The 10,758-nt window shown below is 32.2% G+C and overlaps 1 protein-coding gene and 1 pseudogene across 1 annotated transcript; one reads left to right on the top strand and one right to left on the bottom strand.

Annotated features, from left to right (window-relative positions):
- The first annotated feature begins 738 nt into the window (after positions 1–738).
- Positions 739–7,779, top strand: LOC111876018 (long chain acyl-CoA synthetase 4). The gene is made up of 18 exons (XM_023872534.3): positions 739–942; positions 2,621–2,684; positions 2,779–2,868; positions 2,964–3,020; positions 3,135–3,183; positions 3,288–3,364; positions 3,561–3,600; positions 3,684–3,778; positions 3,908–4,081; positions 4,220–4,330; positions 4,950–5,104; positions 5,195–5,270; positions 5,398–5,515; positions 5,968–6,225; positions 6,490–6,629; positions 6,822–7,004; positions 7,293–7,412; positions 7,510–7,779. The coding sequence occupies exons 1-18, from the start codon at positions 791–793 to the stop codon at positions 7,543–7,545; spliced, it is 1,995 nt and encodes a 664-aa protein (XP_023728302.1). The 5' UTR covers positions 739–790; the 3' UTR covers positions 7,546–7,779.
- A 480-nt stretch (positions 7,780–8,259) lies between these two features.
- LOC111876022 (cyclic nucleotide-gated ion channel 1-like) lies at positions 8,260–9,306 on the bottom strand (annotated as a pseudogene).
- Positions 9,307–10,758: the final 1,452 nt, after the last annotated feature.

The following is a 10,758-nucleotide window of genomic DNA, read 5'->3' as shown; positions in this document are numbered from 1 at the left end:
TGAAAGTTATCGATTTTATCCTTTCCACTGTATTCGCTGGTACAAAAGGAATGTTATTAAAGACCCTTTTATTTCTGTCATTCCATATACATCACAATATTCCACATATCCTTCACCGACTTAAAGCCATCACATGAGATTTCACACCAAGAAATTATCGAATTTCTACCGCCAATATTATGGATGTTATCATAAATGATTTCCAAGATGTTTATTTTGATACATGATGTACGCTTTTATTTTTATAGGAGTCATCTCATTCGAAAATAGAATATGATGTAACAATGCTTTCCACTTTGTTAAACACAATGGAAAAAAACATTCAATGTCAATTTATTATTTCTCAATATGTTACTTCCAATTAAATAATTGCCAAATAAAAACAATCATTTACACGAAAAAATAGAAAAATTACCGTACCAATCTACAGTATTTACATTCAATAAAAAAGAACATATTTGACCATCTTAATCAACCAGTCAATCCATTTAGAAGCAAATCAAATTTGCATTAATTAGAATTAACAAGACATTAAATGTAATTAAAACAAAAAAAATTGTTTTTCTTGTTGACCAACTAGTTGACCATTTATTTTGTGGTGGCCACCTGCAACTGTAAATTGTCTTTGAGGGTTTGATCTTCGTACTATAAACAATTTGTTAGGCCACCCACATACACAATTTCGTGAAACTCTTTGAAAGCCCATTTTTAAATTTCGTTATTATTTATAGGCTTATAGCTACTCTTTCTTCATTCATTTCTCACAAAAGAAATAAGAAAAAAACACAAAATGGCCATGAAGAAATATGTGGTAGAGATTGAAAAAGCAAAAGAAGCAAAAGGTGGCAGGCCGTCGGTTGGTCCGGTGTACCGGAATGTGCTGGCAAAAGATGGATTCCGGCCACTCAAGGACGGTGTCAATAGTTGTTGGGATGTTTTCCGGTAGGTCCAACTCTCCTCTTCCTCTTCCTTTTAGTTTTTGTATTTTCATGTTATAAATTTACATTCATGCATGATTTATTGTTCTTTTGTTATAGTAATTTGTTATATCCGATTTTTTTAATATTCAAAATTTCTGTTTTAACCATTATAAACATAACATCCAGGATTCATTGTATTTTGTTCTCAAGGATTTAATCCAAGATTTAGGGGTGTTTGGGATTGTTAACTTGTTGTTTGTGTGTGTGTGTGTGTTTATTTATTTATTTTTTTCTGTCAAATTGCTTATTTTAAGCGTTATCAAAATAAAGTCTTACAAAAAGGTTTGAATTAGTTTACCAAAACATTATAATTTGATAAACTGTTTATTAGTGTTTGACAAACGATGGTTATATATTTAGCAAGAAAGAAGTAAAATAGTAAATTTATATGTAAGTCGCCGGTGGTGATGAAAATAATAAACATACGAGGCTGCAATTCATATGATTTTTAGGGTTAAGACAAGGTAAAAAAGGTAAAAAATTGATTTTCACCAATAACAGTTACTTTCAATTAATTTAGAAAGAAACAAAACTATGTATTTAAGTCAACACATAATTTATATTTTAAAAAGTCCAAATACTCAAAAAGTCTAAAGTAATCAATTTGAGTATGTATCTTCTTAAAAGCAGCAGCTGTAATTTTATTTATTGTAATTTTCTTTAAAAGATACATACTCAAATGGTTAGTTGGTTAGTTAAGAATTTTTGAGTATTTTTAATAAATCCACTATATTTTCTTAAAATTGGTTTTTTTTTTTTTTTTTTTTTTTTTTTGCAAAATTAGACCCAAGAACCTATAACATGTTTCTAAAATTTTTGGAAAATTAGGACGGTTTTATGATTTTTTTTTTGCAAAATTTGACCCAAATTAAATTAAATAATAAATAGTATAAAGTAAAAGCCTTAACAATTATGTTCATATCTTTTGGGTTGAGGCCCATATACATGTATTCGATGGGCCAACGGCTGAAAGTCAATACTAGTCTGTTTTAGTTCCCGCTATTACAATCATTTTTCTTCTAGTTTCTTCTAAGATGGATGCATAGTGCCTATGCTACTATGCAGAGTGTTGATTTCAAAATGGAACTGTCGTGTAAGTATCTAGCTATGTGCGCTTAAATTTGTCGATTATATAGATGCAATATGGATAAATCTCTGTGTGTCTATAATGTAATTGCGTTGTCTGATGTATGCTACATAATTTCGTCTTCAAATAGATGAACTGATTGATCTACTATATTGCTGTATTGTTAAATTTTATGAAAAAACATCACGATATGAAATGTTTAAATGTACAACACCGTTATCAAATGCATTGTCGTGCTCGCAATGTCCAATTATCGATGCATTTGTGATTTTTTGATGTGTAAAATCTACTTCGCGTCGACGATAGAACGTAATTTTTTTGAACCTGTAACATTATAAATAGGTTTAGATTGGTATTTAGTAGCCTTTTGTATTTGCAAAGGCGTTTGCGATTATCTGTAATCGCTCTTTGTAAATTAGGATTAGGTTTTTGAACCTGGAATCTGGTGTTATTTGTCTCTTATTAATATGATTTGCTCTAAAAATTAACAAAAGAACTGCAAAGAACTTAACGTTCACGGTCATTTGAGCTGTTATATTCTATTTTTACACAGTTTATCGGTGGAGAAATATCCTAACAACCAGATGCTTGGCCAGCGGGAGATTATTGATGGCAAGGTGCTTAATTATAGACATAATCTTGCTTCTTTTTATGATTTCGGTAGTTTTTTTTTCCTCTGAATCTCATTGAGTGGTTTCTGATTTTGTTCAGGCTGGTAAATATGTTTGGTTAACTTACAAAGAAGTATATGATACTGTACTGAATGTTGGAGAATCCATCTATAGTCGTGGAATTAAGAAAGTGAGGATTTTTTTCTAATATAGTTTACAGTTTACTTGCTTTTATTCACTTGTGATAGTATAGAAAGGCTTACCATTACAGTTGCTCATGTTCAGGGGGCACGATGTGGAATATATGGGATAAATTGCACTAATTGGGTTGTAAGCATGCAGGTAACTTTGATGATTCAGATTTATATACATTATTATAATCCAAATTACATTCTATAATTTTGAAGTTTTATATGCTGCAAGGATATTCAACTAATTGCATTAAATCTTCTGTAGGCCTGCAATGCTCATGGCCTTCATTGTGTTCCTTTATATGACACTTTAGGTAATACATTTTGTTCCAGTTTTTTTTTCTTTTTTTTTTTTTTTTGTAAAGATCTTTTTAAATAAATTGATTACATACCAAGTAAACAAGCAACATTTTTTCAGGTGCTGGTGCAGTGAAATACATCATATGTCATGCAGAAGTCTCAATTATATTTGCAGAAGCAACTAAAATTTCTGAGGTAAGTAATTCTATCTACATCGTCATTAAGAAAAATTATGATGCTTAATTGTTATATATATATATATATATATATATATATATATATATATATATATATATATATATATATATATATATATATATATATATATATATGTACTATTCTGGACATGCTTATATGTTGTCACTTACAAAAACGTTCTCACTGTTTATAGGTGTTAAAAACTTTTCCTGATACCGAGAAGTACTTGAAAAGTAAGTTTTATTTATCTGCTTTTCTCATAATAAATACATAAATACCCCTCTCATGAGTTAATATGTTTTGTCTTATTTTATAGCTCTTGTTAGCTTTAGCACAATCACAAATGAACAGAAGTTACTTGCTGAAAAATGTGGTTTGGAAATTTATTCTTGGGAAGAATTTTTACATCTGGTAAGCAGATCTGATATTCTTAACTCATTATATTGTGTAAATTTGTTTGTTTGTTTGTTTTTTTTTTTTTTTTTTTTTATTATAATTATAATAATCTATATATGATTGATGTGGTTGGTTGATTAATAGTCAAAGGAAGTTGAAGACAGAGTTGAGCTGCCATTGAAGACTAGAAGTGACATCTGTACAATCATGTATACAAGTGGAACTACTGGTGAACCAAAAGGAGTCATCTTAACCAATGAAAGCATTCTTTCAATGTTGTCTGGAGTAAATCACCACCTTGACAGCATGAGTGAAGAGGTTACTATTAAATACTATTAGTTAACAAACAACCTAAATTACATCTATTTTGTGCATTTAATTACATCCTATTTTCTTATCCTTTTTAATTTAATCCCACATGTCTTTTAACTTTTTTTTTCTTCTGGTTTTTATCAGTTCCAAGTGAGCGATGTATTTTTTTCATATCTACCTCTTGCCCATATATTCGATCGGGTCATTGAAGAATTGTTCATTTCCACTGGTGCCTCAATAGGATTTTGGCGTGGGGTAAGTCATAATCAAATTCAAAAATTTTGTAATATGTGTATATATATATATATATATATATATATATATATATATATATATATATATATATATATATATATATATATATATATATATATATATATATAGGTGTTTATGTCATATAGACCATTAAAGTTTTATTTATTTATTTTCCTTTCACCTTTTGATCATTAAAGGTTTTTAGAACTTAACTTGATGTTTTGTATTCGTTTTATCGTTGTAACATACTGTAGCATGTTTTGTATGTTTTTTTTTTCCCTACATGGCATCCTATGTGCCACATGGCACATACATGGTATCATATGTCTCTGCCACATGGACGCCACGTAGACAAAAAACCTATAAAACATGCTCGAACCAGTAAAATAGTAAAATAAACACAAAACATCAACTTAATTTACAAACTCGTCCCTTTAAAAGCCTTAATGGTCAAAAGGGTAGATGGGAAAAGTTTCAATGGTCATATATAACATCATTTATAGATATATACGTATGTGTGTGTAACTGTGTATATACACTCACACTCACACTCACTCACATGCATTGCATGTATACATATATATTGTGATGTAAGAATTCTTTTGATACTGAATTTCAGGACATAAAATTATTGATAGACGATGTGAAAGAGCTAAAGCCAACAGTGTTCTGTGCTGTGCCACGTGTGCTAGACAGAATCTATTCAGGGTTGCTGGAGAAAATTTCTTCAGGCGGTTTTCTCAAGCATACTTTATTTAATATTGCATATACATAGTGAGTTTTTTTTTTATATACAGATAGTTTTTTTCATTCATATGTATACAGAAAGTTGCATATTAAAAAAGTTGACTTTTATATCTGCAGCAAACTGCATAACATGATTAGAGGGTACAAACATGAAGAGGCAGCACCAAGGTTTGACAAGATTATTTTTAGTAAGGTAATGCATGTAGTTGATTTTTTTTTTTTTTTTTTTTTTTTTTTTTTTTTTTTTTTTTTTTTTTTTGTAATCATTAGATATGTAGATGGTATTTTAATCATTTAATTTATGTTTAAAAAAAAAATAGGTGAAAGAAGGTCTAGGAGGAAAAATGCGACTTATCTTATCTGGAGCAGCACCTCTTTCTCCTTCTGTGGAAACCTTCTTAAGAGTGGTCACATGTGCTCATGTTCTTCAAGGATACGGTATAAAATAAATTTGTTACATAGCATAAACTAAAAACTACATTTTTGGTCCCTGCAGTTAGTAATTTTCGTTCCAATAGGGAACTAATTTTAAATTTTCGTCCCTGTGTTTAGTAATTTTCTTTTGTTTTAGTCCAAAAAATAGAATTGGTTATTTATTTATTTTTTTAGTTCTTGTGGTTAGTGAATTTTTTTTCTTTTGCTTTGGTCAAAGAAGGAAGCGTTTTTCGTTTGAGGTCCCTATGCTTAGCAATCTTTTTGGTTTTAGTTCAAAAACAATCTTTTTCATTTTAGGTCCCCATTCATAATTTTATTTCCTTTTGGTCCAAAATGGATCCTTTTTTTTGTTCCCTTTACTTAGTAATCTCTTTGGTTTTGCTCCTTTTACCCTATATTATTACATTGTAAAATCGTAATCAACTTTAAATACATATGTGAATTTTTTTTTATAGGTTTAACAGAAACGTGTGCGGGATCATTTGTTGCACAACCAAATGAACTATCAATGAGTGGGACAGTGGGCCCACCATTACCAAATGTGGATGTATGTTTGGTTTCAGTTCCTGAAATGGGATACGATGCTCTAGGGATGGGGCCCACTACACCTCCACGTGGAGAAATACTATTACGTGGAAATTCATTATTCTCCGGATATTATAAACGTCAAGACCTCACCAAAGAAGTACTTGTAGATGGATGGTTCCACACAGGTATTTTTGTAATTCTTCCATTGTCAGCTTTTGCATTTAAGTAATGCCAAATACTTTTTTAAAAGTGGCCATTGAACTCAATTATTTTGTTGAACCTAAAAATTAATTTACAAGTTACACATGTGGACCCCACATAAGGGGCAAGTGGCTGAAAAGATCTAGACTAGAGACACGTTATTTACCAAAAAATAGTCTTGTTTTTGTATATACCAAAACTATTTTCTTGAAAGAAAAAAAATAAAAGGCTAAAATTGAAGATTTTAGGGGATATTGGGGAGTGGCAACCGGATGGAAGCATGAAAATCATTGACCGAAAAAAGAATATTTTTAAGCTTTCACAAGGCGAGTATGTCTCCGTCGAGAATCTAGAAAGCATATTCTCCCTTGTTCCCAGCATTGATTCGGTAAATATCTATCTATCTATATATATATATATATATATATATATATATATATATATATATATATATATATATATATATATATATATATATATATATATATATATATATATATATATATATATTGTTAATTACGTTTCTCTTTCACCGTGTTATGGTCATTGAAGGGCAAAATGGTGATTTTACATGTTTCAGATATGGGTATATGGAAACAGCTTTGAATCTTTCCTTGTTGCGGTTGTGAACCCAAACAAAGAATCACTTGAACAATGGGCAGTAGAAAACGGGGTGGATGGTGATTTCTGTACCATTTGTGAAAACCCCAAAACAAATGCTTATATTCTTGGAGACCTAACAAATATTGCTAAACAGAAAAAGGTTTATCTTTATTTATTTATTTATTTTTTATATATATGTATAATTTATGAAAGTGTAAATCAAAATTTTCACTTGCAATTTTTGTCCGTGTTAAAAATCAAATGACTATATTTTGGGACCAAATTTGCAAAAATCAGCTATGTTCAAGGTCCAAAATAATAGTCAATTTACTTGGAACATGGACCAAAAACGTTACAAGAATCTCAAATAAGGACCAAAGTTGCAGGAGAAAAATTTTTAGGACCAAAATATTAATTTACTCTATAAATTTCTGAATTTTGATGGCAGTTGAAAGGTTTTGAATTTGTGAAAGCTGTTCATCTTGATCCTGTACCATTTGACATGGATCGAGATCTGCTAACTCCAACCTTCAAGAAGAAGAGAGCCCAGTTTCTTAAATACTACCAGGTAAATAATTACCTCTTTACCCTATCTAGTATTCAAATAATCATCAACTTTTTTTTTTAATCATATACTTCAATAATTTATTGAAACCATTTTGCAGAATGTCGTGGATGGTATGTATAAAAGCAGCCGATAATCAAGATATTTTTAGATGCCTCTAATATAATATAAATAAACAATATATTTTCTATGAGGATCCAAATGATTATTTTCAGCTACTACCAATCAGTTTATATTTCTACTTCAAACTTTGAAGTAGTTTGTTCTTTGGTTGCTATCAAAGTGTGTTGTAGTATTTCATACATTTTATATATGTATATCCAAAATTATTATAATGAGTATTATGGATTAAGCATTTAATCCGTGGTTATTTCTTTTTGAGTTAATTTGGACACAAGGACTTAATAGATTAAGCAAGAACCTGAATTAATGTTTTATGACACCAACCCTTTATATTTTTCTCCTTTTCCCTAACCCAACTCCATTCACATTAAAGTTGTTTTTTGGAATGTATGTCAGATGATCGTTAGCCTCAAAGGAATCCAAATCTGTTTACTAACTCATAAGGCTTGTTCATAATTTACTAGATAACCTTCCAAGAATGTCCATAGTGAGTTAAGTCTGAATCTAGATGGTTATACATGCCTATATATATTTCACTTAATCTGAAGAGAATAACTTAATGGGTTAAATAAAAAAAAAAAACTTGGCTTAATGTATTAAGATGCAATCATTTACCTATTCGACATGTTTTTTTTTTTTTTTTCATGTTAAATTTGATAGACATGAAAAATTGTTGTTTGATTGTAAGGGTAAATTGGTCATTTTCAGTTTAAAAAAGAAACATATCTTTATTTATACAAAACTTCATACAGAAGCACTTTGCTCAAATAAAATGAATCCAAATCTATATGCACAACCAACCTCACTAGACTTGTTCATAAATTACAACAAGATAATCTTCTACAAATCTGTATAAATGAAACATGTATTATGTATAGTACCTTATTCAAGATGATCATCACTAAAATCGGGTTCCACCGGCTTTTGTGGGAACCACAGGCAGCAATAATTTTGTCCCATGTGAATGGTTCCTCCTTAAACTATGTAAAATATTGGCGGCAAACCTAGACGCATAAATGGCGGCTCCAAAACTTGGGGAGGCGGTTTCACCACCTTTTGCCAATGCTTCCAGCAGTCATTTTTCTTCCTCCCGCAACGCCACCTCTTGCTTCCTTCTACAGTGTCTACGCCATGCCACCTGTATAAAACAAGCTCCCCATGTCTTCCATTGTTGTGAGTAGTACCTGTATATATTATATTCATATCAAGGTTTATTAATAAATACGATGGAATATTCTATAGCATTATAAACAGTAAAACATATAATAGTTGAATTTTCTTTTAAATAATTACAGCTTATTTAATAACACAATTGTGAAACTTGGTTAGTATTTAGTGACATTTTCCCTTAAAATAGATTACTCCAACACGTAACACGTTAAAAATGACCTTATTCACAAAAAAAGAAAGTAGGTTGCTACTATTTATCAACATTTTTTATATAGCAAGAAAATAGGTTGGTTGTTATTACCTGAAAGTAGAAGCGCCTGCTATGCATACGCCTAAATTGTGAAGCAACAAATCTGAGATGTTCAGCCTTCAAAGCAAAAGCTTCAACATCTGTAAGCGGTTTAACAGTTCTTGTTGAAATGGGAAGAGTTGAAGACAAATTTGGATCCAAAGCCCACGTCAGCAACTCCCCATGCATCACAAACAACATCTCATCCACTGGATCTCCCTCACGAACTATGCAACTGTTTTCTATGTATAGAACCGGTTTTAAACAGTCACACATTACATCCAACAGTCTTTCGTCCATTATTTCAAACATTGGCACCTGCGTACTGTTATGAACTCACTCACAATATCAAGAAATTGATTGGCAGTCAAATGATTGTATTAAACTATTCACTTCATAACAAGAACAAGAACAATAGAAATGATAGAAATAGCTATTCGAGATGCTAAGGTCTCCTAGATAGAAGAAACTTCTAATTCTTTCTGCTTCTTCCCCAAAAGGATATACCCTGCCGACTATATAGACTGCCAAGACAGAGAATGATTCTAATTCCCAAATTGCCCCTGCTGTCCCACTACTCTTGCAGTGCTATCGAGAGTATCTGTGGTCCCCTCCATAATTGGAATCTATTTTGTCCTCTTTCTCTGATAGGTGAATTGCACTGGTGGGTGCACCACATTACTCCTTCCCTAAAGGTTGACCTTGTCCTCAAGGTCAAAGTCTGGGAATGTTTGTTGGATATTGGTGAAGTCTTCCTATGTGGACTCGAAATCTGGTATGTCCTTCCACTTGATCAAAACCTCCATTCTTTGTCCTTTCTTCTCCATTTGGCTCCTCACCCCCAAAACAGATTCTGGTTTCCATTGTAAAACCATGTCCTCCGACAAGTGGGCTGGTAGCGTGGGCCTTGCTACCTGATCCCCAATGGTTTTTTTTAATTGCGAAACGTGGAATACGGGGTGAATCTTGGCCGTCTCAGGCAGTTGGAGCTTGTAGGCCATTGATCCCACCTTCTTGATAATCATGAAAGGCCCATAGTAATGAGCAGCCAACTTTTGGAATGGTCCGTGTCTCACAGATTGTTGTCTGTAAGGTTGCAGTTTTAAAAATACCCATTCCCCTTCATTGAACGAAACCTCCAAGCGGTTTTTATCCGCCTCTCTCTTCATCTTTTGTTGGGCTTGGAGCAGATGTCCCTTAAGATCATCGAGTATGGCATCTCTCTCTAGTAATTGTTCCTCCACAGTAGAAACAACTGTCTCCCCTCCTTGTAACTTAAGCACCTGAGGTGGGTCTCGACCATATAACGCCTTAAAAGGTGTGATCTTTCTGGACGTGTGATAGGCTGTGTTGTGCCAAAACTCAGCCCAAGGTAACCAATTTGATCACGTTCGAGGATTCCCTTGTATGAAGCAACGTAAGTAGAGCTCCACCAATTTGTTGGTTATCTTCGTTTGGCCATCCGTTTGGGGATGGTAGGCGGTGCTTCTGAGTAAATTAGTACCTTGCAACTTAAATAGCTAACACCAAAACGAACTCATGAAAACCTTGTCCCTGTCGGAAACTATGGTTCTTGGGAACCCATGGAGTCTTACTATTTCTTTGACAAATGTAACTGCCACCGACACTGCTGTGAAAGGGTGTTTCATTGCTATGAAATGTGAATATTTTGTGAGGCGGTCCACCACCATGAAAATGGCATTGTATCCTTTCGAGTTAGGTAGACCTTCTATGAAATCCATAGAGATGTCGTCCCACACCTGTTCT

Source organism: Lactuca sativa, chromosome 3 (assembly GCF_002870075.4).
Source record: "Lactuca sativa cultivar Salinas chromosome 3, Lsat_Salinas_v11, whole genome shotgun sequence".
In the NCBI taxonomy this organism is placed as follows: Eukaryota; Viridiplantae; Streptophyta; class Magnoliopsida; order Asterales; family Asteraceae; genus Lactuca; species Lactuca sativa.
This window is presented reverse-complemented; position numbering and strand designations above follow the sequence as displayed.